Source organism: Kryptolebias marmoratus, linkage group LG21, assembly GCF_001649575.2.
Source record: "Kryptolebias marmoratus isolate JLee-2015 linkage group LG21, ASM164957v2, whole genome shotgun sequence".
Lineage (NCBI taxonomy): Eukaryota > Metazoa > Chordata > Actinopteri > Cyprinodontiformes > Rivulidae > Kryptolebias > Kryptolebias marmoratus.
In genome coordinates, this window is record NC_051450.1 from 23,235,984 (window position 1) to 23,252,245 (window position 16,262).

A 16,262-nucleotide genomic window follows, 5' to 3' on the forward strand; every position below is an offset into this window, starting at 1 on the left:
GTTTAGAGCTCCAACAGGACCGGGTTTAGAGCTCCAACAGGACCGGGTTTAGAGCTCCATCAGGACCGGGTTTAGAGCTCCATCAGGACCAGGTTTAGAGCTCCAACAGGACCGGGTTTAGAGCTCCAACAGGACCGGGTTTAGAGCTCCATCAGGACCAGGTTTAGAGCTCCATCAGGACCGGGTTTAGAGCTCCATCAGGACCAGGTTTAGAGCTCCAACAGGACTGGGTTTTTACCAGTAGATGGTTTTTACTGAACTTCGTCCATCGTTCGATGTTCTGCCACCAGAAGTCAGAGCTCAGTGTTTAAAAACTGACAGAAACAAGAATAAACAGTAAGTTAGTTAAGTTAACCTCGGCTCATGTTGTTCTCTCCTACATTAATGACGATTTGAAGGAAGACCGGAGAATCCAGCATCAGACCCAGAGAGCAGCTATCAGACTGTGAAACCCGGTTGTGTAACAGAGTTTGTCTCTGAGTTTTGCTCCGTCGACCCCAGAGGAAGTCTGTCTTTGTTTGAACGAGAGAAGAAAGAGACACACAGAGTGGATGAAATAAAAGGAAGGAGAGCGTTGCGTCGTGGTCACCCTCATTTAACATGCAGTCACAGCTTCCTGTGTGTGTTCGCTCTGCTGAGTCACCGTCTCTCCCCTCGGCGAACGCTGCTCTTAGAGAACAGATCGTTACACAGGAAAACACAAAAACCCACTGCTGTCCTCACTAATTCATCTCTGACCCCCTCAGTTCCTCCTTCATCACTTTAGCCTCTCATGCAGTTTGGATTACCACATAAAACATTCTGCAGACCTTAACAAGTCATCTACATTTAAATATTAAAATGCTTTCTGATTCACTGAGACGTAAAACAGAAGTTATTTCATCACAGATGGTATAAATCCAGTCTTTCATGTCAGAAATCAGTCCTCTGAGTGTTTGAGGGTCAAAGATCTTCTGGAACATCTCAAATCCAGTCAAAGAATCTGGAGGTGTGTCAGGAGTTTTCTGTGAAGCACGGCGGTGGAAGTGTCATAATGAAGTTTTACAGCCACAAAGACTCGGACTCAGATCAATCCAAAAACTCTGAGAAAGTTGTTCCCACTGTTAAGCATGGTGGTGGTAGCATCATGTAGAAATGGAGGGAAACTAATAAATGAATCTGATGGTTTATTTTATCTGACATGAAATAAAAGTTTGAGCAGATGAGAAGGAAGAAGAAACATTTTTCTGTTGCATTTCAGATTCATTAGACCAAATATTACAAGCCCTTACCTGAGTATTGTTGATCAGTTATGTGCTACAGCAGTGTTCCAGAACACATAAAATCTGGAGCAGTCACAGCGCACATCCATTGCAGATGGTTCTCCTCACTCCAGGAAAGCTCTTACTCTGAAATAGGAGCTCCACTCTTGATAAAAGCCCTCCTGTGAACAACAGCTGGCTTCGGTTTCTGCTGTTTGGACACAAAAGAAGAAGACAAAGCACCTTTATTGGTTCTGGGAACTAAGACAAGGTTACTGCAGCCTAAAAGCACCTGGTGCTGCGTGTCTGAAACTGAGAGTAAACATCTCAGATGACTGAACCTGCCTTCAGCAGGATAATACAGCTTTGTCACTCTAATGAAGCTCGTGCTGAACTGTAGGCAGGAGGTATCCCTGACACCCTTCAACATGTCTTCTTGGTTAGTTGGTCCTAAGTGGTCTGCCTTGTGTTTGCTCTGCAGAACTGGAGGAGGCCCATAAGAAGTGCCACCCCTGCTGGTACGTCTTCGCCCACCGGTACCTGGTGTGGGAGTGCTGCCCCTCCTGGCTGAGGGTGAAGCAGCTGGTGAAGATCATGGTGATGGACCCCTTCCTGGACCTCGCCATCACCGTCTGCATCGTCCTCAACACGCTGTTCATGGCCATGGAGCATTACCCAATGACTGAAGAGTTCAACGGCATGCTCACCATCGGAAACCTGGTAGGATGGTTGGATGGATGGATGCATGGTTGGATGGATGGTTGGTTGGATGGTTGGATGGTTGGATGCTTGGTGTGTTTCTGCAGCTGAAGGTCATTACTTCATGTCTTTCTGTTGGTTGGTTGGATGGATGGTTGGTTGGATGGATGGTTGGATGGATGGTTGGATGGATGGGTGGATGGATGGATGGTTGGTTGGTTGGATGGTTGGATGGATGGATGGATGGATGGTTGGTTGGATGGTTGGTGTGTTTCTGCAGCTGAAGGTCATTACTTCGTGTCTTTCTGTTTATTGAAGTCTCTGACGTCAGAAGCAGAAACTGCTTCAGTCCTTCAGTAGTTTTCAGGATTTCTCTCCCTACAAATAAACTTCCTTCCTTTCCTTCACGGTTCCTGTTGTTAAACGAGGAAGACTCGGACTGACTCGGACTGACTCGGACTGAAGTTCATCAGACATGACAGAGGAACAAAGTTGAGGAAAGTAAGCAGTCGAGGAGAACGTGTGAAACATCCTGAGACCTTTTCAAACCTCCGGACTCACAGGAGCAAACACTCTCTGATCTGTTTCCTGTTTCTGGAAAACCCAAAGTGTTTTCTTCCCGTTGAGGGGAGTTGGAGTATTTGAGCCGACAGAACCGGGTCAGATAGCTGCAGACCGGCGTGACTAACTCCACTGTTTGAGCCTGCAGGTGTGCTGATGAGCTGCCGGCAGCTGATTGGTCGGTGCAGTATGGTAATGGGTTCACCTGAGGTGTGAACGGCCCTGAGCCAACACCTGTACAGACACTCAGAGGTGGCAGCTGTCTGGAAACAACATGCTAATAAAGTTTAAAAGTAGAAAGTGAAGCTCTGGAAGAGCCTGCAGCAGAGGTGTTCCATCAGTGGCTCTGGGGCCAAACAAGGGACACTGCAGCGCTTGTGTCAGGTCACAGTGACAGGATAGAAATAACCCAACACCTGAAGGAATCAGGGATACAAGCTGCCATGAGCTCAAGCGCTAAAACCTGGATTTGTTCAAAGATGTATTTAAAAGAGTTTATTTGACTCAGAAACATGAATTTCTGCCTGTGAGCTGAATCAAATATGAACTCATGAGTTTAGGAATGATTGGTGATGCAGGAAATTCAGAAAATCAAAGATGGTTCCTGTTTGAAGCGTAGCCCTCCCTCTGATGGGGCGTGCTCCAGATGTAACTACAGGATGATTATCGTTGGTTGACCTGAGCTCTGACTCAGTCAGTCTGACACACGGAACTGTAGTTTGGGGGGGTAGTAGCTGAGAGTCATCCACAACACATCCTCTTAGCACAGCTTGGTACCAGCCTATGGCATGGAGGGCGGCGGGCGACATGCATTCCTGCAGGAACTGCTAGTTGCTGATTGGCCCGTGTGGTGGCCTCAGCAGGTGGAACAGTGATGATGATGGTGCTGACGGATCCTCAGGTTCTTCATCCCGTCAGCACTTCAAACTGGACTCATGTGCTTCTGAGCTCCTCTTCTTTCACACATTTAGGAACCAATCAGGTTTGTAAAAGTCCGATTTCTTCATCAGGGTCCTAGATGTCCTCCGGTGTGTCTGTCAGAGTCCAGACAGCGTCCACGTCCAGCCCGAGGCCATCAGCAGGTTATGTAACGCCGTGGAGGAGTCTCCAGGATCCTTCCAGGATAAAAGCTGTAATCTGTGCAGATGTTTAAACAGCATTTATCTGGCCTTTCTGCCTCGGCTCTTATGTAACGTGGTGTTGGACCGGATCACATCAGGACACCCAACACGCCGACAGAATCGATGCTTTCAGCCGTTGCTCCTGTTTGCTCTGCAGCTCTGCAGCTTTGCAGCTTTGCTCTCCTGGTTTAATACCTCCAAAGATCTGCCCCATTCAGAGCATTCAGAGGCCGACCTTTAATGTCTCTGTTAGCGGGGGCACACGGTGCTGCAGCCTGACAGCCTGATTTATGTCCAGGTGGGCTGGGTTATTCTGTTTTCACCACAGCTCTTCCAATAATTTCATTTTCAGCAGCCTAGGTTCAAAGAAACAGCTTTAAATGATAGAGAAGCTGTTTCCACATATTTTCAGGGAGCTCTGTCTTTTTATGTGCAACTCATGCGATTAAAGGAAGTTTAACACTCAAAACTTTGCAGGAAAGTGTCGATCTGTCCGTCTCCACGGTAACCAGTAAAAAGGGAAGCGAAGTCTGTTTCAGGTGGTTATAGTTTCATTTAGGAGCCAAGCAGAGACAGAAATGCAGGTGTTCATGCAGACAAATCATCCAGATTCTGATCGTTGGTTGGTGGTCCAAAACAACTTTTATCTGCCAGATTAAAGCAGGAAATGAAACAATCTGAGGTACATTCTGTCTGATTAGGAGTTTTTTGGTGATCTGAACATTTAAACATGTTTTGGATCAACAAAGATGAAGAACAAACTAGTTTCCATCTTAATTCAACAACTTTCTGCACTAAAGACAAATAATAATCTGAGACTTGCAGCAATAATCTAAAATGGCAAAATATCTTTGTTTTGATGCATAAACTATAGAAAAAATGTAAATTTATGGAAATAGGAGGAGTTTAAAACAGAAACAGATCATTTAAATGACAAAATCAGATCTTAGCATCAAGCAACAAAGAAGTAACACAAAGAAAGCAAAGTGTTTAAATTCAGTGAGTAGAAGAGGACTCACTGTAACCTGCCGGGTTAAAACCAGAACCGTTTGTGACCCGGTACTGAGACCTGGTTAGTGTTAACTCAGCAGGTTGAACCCATGACAGTGGGTTCAGTTTTCTGACCCTCCAAAACTGAATTTAAAGGACTAATCTTGATTTTAAAAGAACAATCCAAGCTCTGCCTCATTAGATAAATACAACTTGGATTCCTGCTAGCTATCTGGTGCTAACAGCTATTAGCATCAGCTAGCTAGCTTTTATAGGAACCCAAACTGTCCGTCTACAGCAAACTAAAGTTACGAACAAACCCAACCAGGTTAAACATCTTCTTACAAGTTGTCTTTAGAGTCTAACATCCTGAGACCGGACCTCTGGTTCCAAACGTTGGACTGATGACCCGGCTCACCTCCAAACCAAACACTGGGTCAAAACCAAGACCGGTTCAACATTTAGTCAGACCAACCCAACAGCTTTAACTCAAGTTATCAAAATAACCCAGCAGTTTTTAGGTGTGTGTCCGTTTCAGTTTCAGAACATCGTTCAGTCCAATCCTCCTCTCTGGGTTCGGTGTCAGAGAGAACCATAATGGTTAACAAACAAAACAGGAAGCTCCTGCTTCAAGACTGGCCTCAGGTCCTCCAAACAACCAATCAGAGAAGCCGTTCTGTTTGCTTCATATCATAAAGTCCTCACAGAAAGTAACTCGTCTGTCTGCAGTGATCTGCTACAGGATCAGCACCAGAGGGAGGATGGGATGTAAACACAGCAGGTCTGTGATGGAACCAGCTTAGAACTGGTCCTGACAAACAGGCAGAATCATCTGGATTAAACTGGTTTCAGTGTTTAGTTCTGAGGAGTTTTAGCAGAACGTTCTGCAGGGACTTCTTGTTCACTGGAGCAGGAGATGTTTCAGCATCATTCTGTCATCCTGACTAATCAAACCTGACAGGAAGTTCCTCCTCTGTTCGACAGCCTCGTCTGTGTCTCCATCAGGCGATTAGCATTTAATCAGTGCTTTTATGGAACAAACAGAAGAAAGAAATATTAAATATGTTAAAGTTAATGCAGTTTGACAAGTATTTATTACATCCAGTGTAAATAAGTGTTTTATTAGAGGAGGAGATGGAAACACGATAACCTCGAGTCGTCTGCTGGAAATGAATTCATGTAGTCAGCAGAGTCTGTCCTTGCTCAGAGGCACTCAGGCAGAGCGAGGGACGCCTAAAACCGGGACTTTATTCCTTTAAACAACCAATAAAATAATGAATCATTTCAATCAAGAAATCCTTTTATTATTATATGTCAAACTGGTCTCTAAAGAGTAAAAATAAATCAGCAGTTTTTCTTCTCTGATGGATTTTGTTGTGACTGTAAGAGCATCACCAGTCGTGTGTGTGTGTGTGTGTGTGTGTGTGTGTGTGTGTGTGTGTCCTGGTGCTTACTCATTACATCTGCCTGCTTGTGACAAATATAATCACGTGTCTTCCTCACACACAGTTATCCTCATCCTCTCTCTGCTGATGTTACTGTTATTAGTGAGTGCTGATGTCAACATCCTCTGTTAGAGAGCCGGCGGCGTCTGAACGTGCTCGTACACACACACACACACACACACACACACATTCACCCGCACACACATTCACCCGCACACATAGCTGCTGGTCTGAGGTCTTCTTTCCTGTCAGTGAATCAGAGGGTTTCTCTGAGGCCTGAAACTCATCTCACCAGCAGAACCAGCAGAACCTGATCTGAGGTCCAGCATCGTCCCAGATGATGGAGCTCCTCACCTTATCTCTGAGGCTGGTCACCCCTCAGAGAAAGCTCAATTCATCATTGGATCAAAGATCTGGTTCTTTCAGTCTTTATCCAAACCCTGTGATCTCAGGTGAGGGTTGGGACATAAATGGACCGGTGAGTCCTTCAGACGGGACCAGTGCCCTCGTTACTGCAGACGAGGCTCCAGTCCATCGGTCCATCCTTCCATCGCTCAGGACCAGGACTCCCAGACACCAGAACTCAGCCCGACCCAGACCGATCATTCCACCAGAACTGGGTTTAGTTGCTTCTGTGCCCTTCCAGTTAAATACAAATTAGGATTAAGTTCAGGGGTCATGACAGACTGACTCTCCAGTCAACGAGTGTTTGGTAGATTTGGAGACAGCATTGATTGTGTTCCTCGAGGCATTTTGCAGGAATGCAGCCGGGTGCAGCTTGGGGCTACAGCTCAGGACTATCTGGTCTGTCGGTGTCTTTAAGACACAGACGTCAGCTTGCACTGAGGTGCTTCACAGCTGGGATGAGAGTCGGCTTCTTTTTGCCTCAAGTAGAGGAGACCCTGAGGATCATAGATCCTCTCTGGGAACAACTTGGGATCCTCCAGGTGGAACTGGAGAGAGGGACATCTGGATTCCCCCTCTGGACCTGTTACCTCCACGACCTGATCATGGATGGGAGGAAGAAAATGGACAGATGGAAAAAGAGTGGATCTTTGACACCAACAGATCCGACTCAGTCTTTGACCCTCCATCCTGAGAAATAGAGAGAGAACCCTTTTTAACAGGATCTGACCTCAATCCGATCCAGAATCCTGTGTTCCCTCTCATCATTTCCAGGTTTTTGTGACAGATACACTCCAGCAGCAGCATCGCTGACAGTCGACACATTAAAGTGTGCATGAGAGCAGCTAAGATGCTCTCCTGATGTCAGTAATCATAACAGCGTGATTGTTGAGGAGCTAATCAACTCACTACAGAGTTAATGAGCTCGTATGAGAGAATCATCTGAGTGTGTTTGACTCTGATTCCATGCAACACACAAACACTAAACCCTCACTGGGTTAAAACTCCAAAACCTCTTTGTTTCGAGCCCTAGATACACACTGATGCATGCATTAAATACTGCTCAGAAACAGGCCCGCTAACACACGTGTGTCACGTAGCCGGTGTCACATCGAGGACTTCCTCAGACGGGAACAACAAGCAGGAGGGCCAGCAGAAACACACACAGAGACACTTTGAAGGCAGCAGACTCACACGTGTGATGGAAAGCAGCGCGAGGCGAACCGTGAACTCGTGGAGGTCTGCAGAGAGAGGCAGAGCTGAAGATCAAACCCCAGGAGGAGGGTCAGAGACTCAAAACTCTGAACAACAAGTCTCCATGAGTTTATAAACCTGAAATTAGAACATTTAGTTTGTGTATAATCAGCTGTTAACACGTCTCTGACCCGTTCTCAAAGAAGGAAGTATCTCAGGACTGACCTCTTTTGTCATGAAAGTCTTTGGATTACTGGTCCTCATCCACATGAAAACCACCACGGACCCATCTGCTGACGATACGTCACCCAACACATCCAGGGGTCCCCAAACATCTCAGCTTTAATCCACAAAACAAAAGTCAAAGAGACTCGTGACCCCAGCTGTTGTTGAGAGAATTCAGATGCAGTGGGAGTCAATGGGAGTTTGGAGGTGAGCACTCTGACCTCTGAAATCTGTAAAAATCCTCCAACCTGAGCTGTGACTGTGATCTCCAGACACCAGTTCTGCTGTGAAGTCTGAGCTGCAGAGCTCCAAGCAGCTGGATTTATGGCTGTCTTTGGAGAAAACGGTTCCAGTTTTTTGGGATTTTGTCTCGTCGGATGATGTTCTGAGGACTAACCAGGAAGGTGGAGGAACCTGTGCTGTTCTCCCTTCATGCTAACGGCAGCATGTGTGACATGCAGCTGAGTGACGGTGGGCTCCATGCTAACCCAAGCGTGCGTTAATGTTAGCGTAGCGGTCAGCGTGCTGTTGTGTTGTGCAGCAGCCGAACTCCTGTTGGCTTTTAAAGAACTTGTGTAGTTGAGGCTGGAGTTATCGGAGGTGACACATCTGTGTGTGCATGTGTGCGTGACCCTAACCCAGTCTGAAATGTCCTCCCCTTTGGCAGACTCTGCCCTTCGTTTAGCTCTCGTATCTCAGTGGGTTTGTGTCTGAATGCAGCAGTGTGTGTGTGTTCCTACCTGAGTGATTCTCAACAGTAAAGAACATTTTTACTTTCAGCTGATCTTTCTGTGGATGAGAGACAAAACAAATCTTTGCATTTTCTTCAGTGTTTTATGTGATGTTTTATAAATATTCATGTCTTCATGCAACAAAATAAAGTTTTTAATAATAAAATTAAGCTAGACAGATATCACTGCTCCTGGGACGTGACAGAACCCGTCTGATGAACTGTAGGTGCTTTCAGACCACAGAGGACCAGTTCATAGAATCATACAACCAATAAAGACCCACAGGGTTCCTCTGGCACTGCGAAGGCAAACACATAGAGCCTTCTGATGGCTCCATACTGGAACTAACAGACCTTCGAACCCTCAGAAGGTCCTCAGAGCTGTTTGATCCAAAAGCATCTCATTCAGTTCCTACAACGTTGTCCAGTGGAGGAACATGAGGTCTCCTAGAGGTGCTTCGGGTCTGGGTGGTCCTGTCCATGAATACTGTCCCTTCAGCCACAGGAAACAGAACAAAATGTGCATAAAATACATCATTTAAGTAAAATTCAGAGCTACAGTCTTATTTGTGCATCCAGGTTTTTGACAGTGTCAAACTGCAGCATCATGTCAATGTCTCAGAATGTCTGCACGCCTCTGTTTGCTCCTCAGGTGTTCTCGGGGATCTTCACAGCTGAGATGGTTCTGAAAATCATTGCTCTGGATCCGTACTACTACTTCCAGACGGGCTGGAACATCTTCGACAGCATCATCGTCTGCCTCAGCCTCATGGAGCTCGGCCTGTCCGACGTGGAGGGCCTCAGCGTGTTACGGTCCTTCAGACTGGTACGTTCTCACTTCTGCACTCAGTTTTAATACCTGAATGTCTGAAATATCTGAAAATATGCTGAAGTAGTTCCAGTCCAAACAACATACAGGCGAGACAACAAACGTGTGAATGCTGACTCAGCGTTTACAAAATAATACAAGAAAAAAAAGAATATTTTCCCAGTTGGAAGCTGATTGAAAAGTGAAACACCAATGAGACGGCAGCCTTCGGCAGTCTTTCAGTCAGCTCAGTGTTTGTGACGTTAGGTTCATGATAAATGATGTCATTCAACACAAAAGTCCAGCTGTGGCCAAATTTCCTGCCCTGACAAACAAGAAACACCCAGAAACTACAGATTCAGGCTCCACCGAGCCTGAAACCCTCACAGAGATCTCTGCAGCCCGTCTTCATCTGTCCCAGAGGATTTCTTAAACCGTCACTCCGATCATCGTCACCACAGGACTCCAAACAAACCTTTCCTCGCTCTGCTTTCATCACGTTCCTTTGGTTTCTGATCATTTCTTTCATCCTGACTCCAGACCAGCTCTCACAGCTTTAAATGATTTATAATAAAAACACCAAAGTCTGGGCTGCTTTTATTCTGAAGTTCTGTCTCCCTTCCTGTTTTAATCCCAGCTGCGAGTGTTCAAACTCGCTCGCTCCTGGCCGACTCTCAACACCCTGATTAAGATCATCGGGAACTCCATGGGCGCTCTGGGCAACCTGACGCTCGTCCTCGCCATCATCGTCTTCATCTTCGCTGTGGTGGGCATGCAGCTGTTTGGGAAGAACTACCAGGTGACGCCTCCAAAGGTTCCTTCAGTCTGACGGCCTTTAAAGGCAGCTTCATCCGTTCATCCGTTCATCCGTCCATTGTGTCTCCGTTCTCAGGAGTGTACCTGTAAGATCTCCAAGGACTGCTCTCTTCCTCGCTGGCACATGAAGGACTTCTTCCACTCGTTCCTCATCGTCTTCAGAGTGCTCTGCGGCGAGTGGATCGAGACCATGTGGGACTGCATGGAGGTGGCGGGACAGCCGCTCTGCATCCTGGTCTTCATGCTGGTCATGGTCATCGGGAACCTGGTGGTGAGTCGAGTCTGAGTCCTTGCTTTCTGGTTGGGGGGGTGGGGGGGACTTCCTGTGCTGAGATGCTGTTTGATAGGCTGCTGATCAGATGACCAGCAGGAGGCGTGGCCTGCTGATGAGATGACTAATAGGAGGCGTGGCCTGCTGATGAGATGACCAGCAGGAGGCGTGGCCTGATTATGTTTGTGGTTTGTCTCTGGAGGGACGGTGGTTGTTGTTGGTTGGTTTTAATAATTCTGTGTTTTTTGAAGAGTGTTTCCTGTTTGACTCCGAGATGAAGAGTTTCCATCCTCAGCAGTCAGCAGCTTATTGTGGGCAGTAATAACAGAGTCTCTCATGTTTAACTTAATGCTCTCATGGATATTTAACACTGAGGCTGATGTGGCAGACAGCACACACACACACACACACACACACACACACACACACACAGTCAACAGCCTCTACTTCTGCTGCAGAGATTTATGCTGAATGTGTCTGTGTGTGTGTGTGACCTTATAAGAACAGATGAATGAAAGTAAAAGTAAAAATAAACAAAAGAATAAAGAGAATCTAAGAACTTAAATAAAAAACTGAAAAAATAAAGATGTGAGGATGAAAGAATTAAATAAGTAAAAATAAAAGAGACAAAAACAAAAAACATTAAAGGTAGAAATTAAATAAGAAATGAATAAATCTGATAAATGATGGAAACAAATCCAAACAGAAACAAGAGACGGGAGGAAATAATTACAGAAGAAAAAAGGAAGAAAAGGAAATTAAAGCAGGAAAAGGTCAAAAATCAAAAGATGAAACAGAGAAAATGAGAGAAGGACAGAAATAAAAAGGAAAAGGTTGGAACAGGACAGAAGAAATGAAGAGAGAAAAATAAAAAGAGGACAGAAAAATGAGAATAATAAAGAAGAACAAATGATTAAAAATTAGAACAAAAGAATTCTAAAATGTCAAAAAATAAAGACAAAATATTAAAGGAGAAAATAAAAAGAGGATCAGAAAAACGTGATGACAATGAAATAAACAGTCAGAGAAAGTAAAGATGGGAATAAACTGATCAAATACAGGAAGAATCCAATTAAACTGGGATGAAAAGGAAGAAGATGAGAGGAGGAACGTTTGGAGGAGAGCAGGAACCTAAAGGTGAGAAAGGAAAGTAAAACGAGTTGGATCTAAAAAAAGGAGCAAACTATCAGAGAAGGGAGGAAATGAGGTGAAAAAAGAAAAGGCTCTCCTCCAACACGGGGACAATCACAGGCGAGAAGAAAGTCAAACTTCTTAGAGACCGTTGCTAAGGAAAACCTGGTTACCGTGGCGGTGAGGCTGATGATGTCACACCCAGAAGGCACCGGGGCGGAAAGGATGGTCGTTCCCCGTCAGGTGTCTGAAAAAAAAGAGTTATTTTAATAAGAAATAAACACAGAGTTTAATTCAGACCTGAGCTCACAAACAGAACCGGTTCTGAAGGTTCTGAGGGTTCTGAGGGTTCTGAGGGTGCTAGGGTGCTTCTGAGTGGCTTTCACAGATAAACACAGAGGTGGGGAATTACCTCTTATCTGTCCCTCACACACACACACTCACACACACACACACACACACACACACACACACACACACACACACAGGGTTAGAACAGCTGAGTCAGTGAGCTGCAGTCTGGGTGAAAGGTGTGGAACGTCACGATGTTTAAAACTGTGTTCCCCTGAAACAAAAACACTTTAACTCTGTTTATTAAAGTAAAGGTTAATAAAATAAAAGACATTTATTTGACACCATCTCAGAGAAGTAAACCGGTCCAAGTCCCGTCCAGTGGCTTCCATCATGATTCACTTTCATTCAGTCCAATAAGAATCCAGAATCTAACCTGGTTCAGCCTGAATCCATACATCCTAACTGGGTACAAGGCCCCGCCCCTTTTTGGGAGAAGGACATGCTCCGCCTCCTTTTAGGAAACAACCATTCCCCACCCCTGTTTGAGAGAAACTTTGCCTCTCTGTTTGTCTCTCTCATGGTTGTGGAGGAGTTGTGGCCCACTCTTCTTCCCAGTGTTGCTTCAGGTCATTGGTTTCTGCTCAGCTCTCTGAGGTTCTGGTTCTGGACCGTTCTGCTGTGTTTGGGATCATTGTCCTGTTTGTTGGACAGATGGTCTCACATCTGACTCCAGAATCAGCTCAAACCATCAGCCCTCCACCACCGTGCTGACAGCTGGGAGGAGCTGGTTGTGCTGATATGCTACAGTTGCTACATACTTTAGTCAGAACACTTTTATTAGTAATCTGTTACGCTGTCCAATCCGTTCCTGATGCGCAGCCATTAAATGTGTCCATTAACCCCAAACCCATTAATTTCTGTTTCATCCACATTTTGTCCCCTGAGTCTTTAGTGTTGTTTGTAAAATGGCTGCAGAAACCTGTTCTGATTAGGAGTCAGATCCTGTTACTGGACAACAAATGGTTTATTTATGTTTAGTAGCTTCAGCAACAAGTCCAGACGGACCCAACCTGCTTACAGCCTGAATAAAAGCAGCTGAAGTTCCATTAAACATGTTTTCAGGTGTGTGTGATCCTGATCCTCTCAGTTTATCGTCTTTGTTCCCCTGTTTTCACTCCTTCCCGCTGCATTGTGCAGAACTTCTCCTTCTTGAACACTTTGTCTCCGTGTGTGTGCAAAGAGAGGAGCAGGTGAGCAGATGTTTCGTTTGCTGTTTCTCTTCATGACAAACGAGCAGCTGAATGTGTTTCCCTGAGCCAGCACTTCAGCTGCAGCACACCTGCCACGACACTCCCGTCCTCCCGTCCTCCTCTGCCCGTCTCTTTCTGTTCCCCTCAGCTTACTGTCGTGGATATTCATTACCTTTAATCATGGTGACGTCTTCACAGGACCTCCACCGCTCCTAAAAACTACAAACTACAGCAGTTTGAGCAGGCTGGCTGATTAATTGGATATATGATAAAATAATTTATCCTAATGGAGGGAACACCTGCTGGAGATGGAAATCTTTAAGCAGCTTTTCTTAAATTTGATGACTACATTTCACCGTGGGACTCAGAAACTGTCTCTCTAAGTTTCTGTGAGTTAGGGGGAGTTCAACACAGCAGGCCACACCCCCCAAAATACAAGCCCCACCCCCAAATAATAATTCAATCATCACAAGCCACACCCACAGAATATTAGGTCGTTTTTAAGAGCAGGACTGCAGCTGATTTATTAATTCACAGATTTCCAGCAGCTCAGTGAGATCCTGATGCTTGTTGTCATTTTTGTTTTTTAATGTTTAACGTTTCCCCCCAACAAGCTGTTCAGGGGCCGGGCTGTGTTCACACCGCCTCATAAAATCCACAAATAATCAAAACTGTGTCCCACTCAGACACAGAACTGAAAATATTTGGTTTAAAACTCCTGAGTTTCCTGTTCTGATCACCAGTTTCTCCCGTCCAAACATGAAAATCAGACTTTATAAACCGTTTATTATCGACGTTAAAGATCAGCTCTGACTCCCAGGTCCGGTCCTTCGGAACCAAAGTGGGAGGATTGGATTTTTTCCCTCAGACAAATAGGTCAACAGATAATTTGTTGTTTTTTCTGTTCCTGACTCACCTCCGGTGGATTACCGGGTCTTTCTTCATCTCTCAGAAGCTTTTTTCCCAGGGGGCTTTGCTCGCAGGGGTTTGTTGTGACGAGGAGAAGCACCAGAAGCAGATCGTGTTGCAGCTCGTTCATCACACACATCTCCATCTCTGTGGATTCTCCGCAGAGCGCCGAGCTCGGCTGTTTCCAGGACAGCAGCTGCTTCCTGGTCTCTCCTGGACTACCTGGGCTGAACTCAGCGGTCCCTGGATGGAGAGCTGAAAAACAAAGACAGAACGGGCAGAACTCACATGTTGGCAGTAATGTGTAATATAATATATACTCTCCGGCTCTTTGGGGGATGTATTTGTGCGTCGCTCCTGCAGAGATGTACTGATCTGCACGGAGCTCCTTTGGAGCAGATCTAATGAGCTTCTTTAGAAACTGAAGTGAAACAAGATCAGACTAGAGCGTAAAAATGTCCTGAACATCTAAAACAAATGTAAGCTGTTAGGGTTAAAGTAATATCTGCGTAAATGATGAATTCTGGCTCAGCTGGTCTTTAACCTTTCTGTTTCACTGATTGTGTGTGAACAGTTCACTAACGACCCTCGGCTAATTGGTGTGATCCTCTTAACGAGTTTGTCCAGGAGAATCAGGGGATCAGGTGGTCCTCGGCTCTGGAAACTGACACACAAACACTGTCCCTCCTCCTGCTCCTCCTCCTCCTCCTGCTCCTGCTCCTGCTCCTCCTCCTCCTCCTCCTCCTCTCCTCCTCCTCCTGTTTCTCCTCCTCCTGCTCCTCCTCCTTCTCCTGCTCCNNNGGAGGAGGAGACCTCCCCACGTGGTAAACAGGAACGTTTTATTAGGATGCAGTGATTCAGTTTTCATTGATGAAAACTGGGATCTGTTTTTTTACCTGAAATAAAAGGAGAAAATGTCTGAGATCCCAGATTAAATGAGGAAATATATGAAGTCAGATGTTTACTGTAGATTCAGAATAATTAGGAATCAGTACCGTTTGATTTACTCAGATTTCTGGAAGTTAATGGCCAGCAGCAGACTTTTGTTAGGATTTTGTTTTACTTTAATAACTTTTTGGGCACTTTGTGTTCTTGTGAAATTGGTCTAAAATTGGTTTTCGAGTGGCATTAAAAACCCTAACTCTAGCAGAAACTCTTCTTATTTTTAGCCGATGTGAAGCTGTGTGGAATATTTTGGACCTGTAAGAATTTCAGCTCTGCTGTGAAACTCTTTAGTTAAATTACGCTCTTGTTCAGCAGCTATTAGCGGTTTGATTAGCAGACTGGGATTCAATCAACGACTCCTCTGGACTCGGTGAAACTAATTAACATTGATGGAAAAATGACACCTGGGTGGACACAGAAACTCAAACATGCGTACGGTCGGCAGAGCCTCACCTGAAGAGGATGGTTCCTTTCATGGATCTGATCAGGCGTGAATTTTAAAAGCTTCCAAAGAAGAAGTGTTAAAAACTACAGAAAACTTCACTAACTACCATCGATGTCTGTGGAGACATTTTTAAAGTAATTTTTCAAGAAAAAGTCAGATCTCGGTGTTCCTGATCGAGATGCACGTTTCCATGTATTTTTGTTTGGAGGAATAAATGTTTTCTGAATATGACGACAGAATCTGAAGAATAACGTCTGAATAGTAATATTGTTTTTCCGCTGCTCTCCTGAATAGAAACACATCATTCTGAGCTTACAGGACGAAGTCATAAAGCAGTTTGCGAACTGTTTAGGAAGGAAATATGTAAATTTGGTGATGGCAGGTTGTTTCTGCTGCCCCCAGTGGCCAAACGTGAAACTGAAACGTTGTTGTCTTTTTGTACAAGACGTTGAGGCGGGGAAACGGTCGGAGGAAGCCTCCGGTTGTCGTCTCTGTCAGTTATTGACGACCGGAAAGCAAAAAGGTCGTATGAGCTGATACGGCGTGTTGCCGTGGTAACCAGTCAACACCATTGATCTGTTGGGGTTTGATTCCCGGCTCCTGTCCAATCAGATGGCAGCGGTTAGGGTCGGTGGAGCCGGGCCTGCGACGGGCGGGCTGATCGGTTACACAAACAATAACAACAACAACAACAAACGCAACACACTGTCACACACTCCACACACTCCACACACACTCCACACACTGTCACACACTCCACACACTCCACACACACTCCACAC

The 16,262-nt window shown here is 45.4% G+C and overlaps 1 protein-coding gene across 2 annotated transcripts in view; it reads left to right on the forward strand.

Moving 5' to 3' along the window:
- The window catches only part of LOC108251229 (sodium channel protein type 4 subunit alpha), a 102,022-nt gene that overhangs the window by 47,026 nt on the left and 38,734 nt on the right, over positions 1 to 16,262 (forward strand). For both annotated transcript variants that reach the window (XM_037973131.1, XM_037973130.1), the window contains exons 15-18: positions 1,723 to 1,961; positions 9,264 to 9,437; positions 10,057 to 10,218; positions 10,312 to 10,506. In XM_037973131.1, coding sequence (XP_037829059.1) covers positions 1,723 to 1,961; positions 9,264 to 9,437; positions 10,057 to 10,218; positions 10,312 to 10,506 — 770 coding nt within the window. The remainder of the gene's footprint in view (positions 1 to 1,722; positions 1,962 to 9,263; positions 9,438 to 10,056; positions 10,219 to 10,311; positions 10,507 to 16,262) is intronic.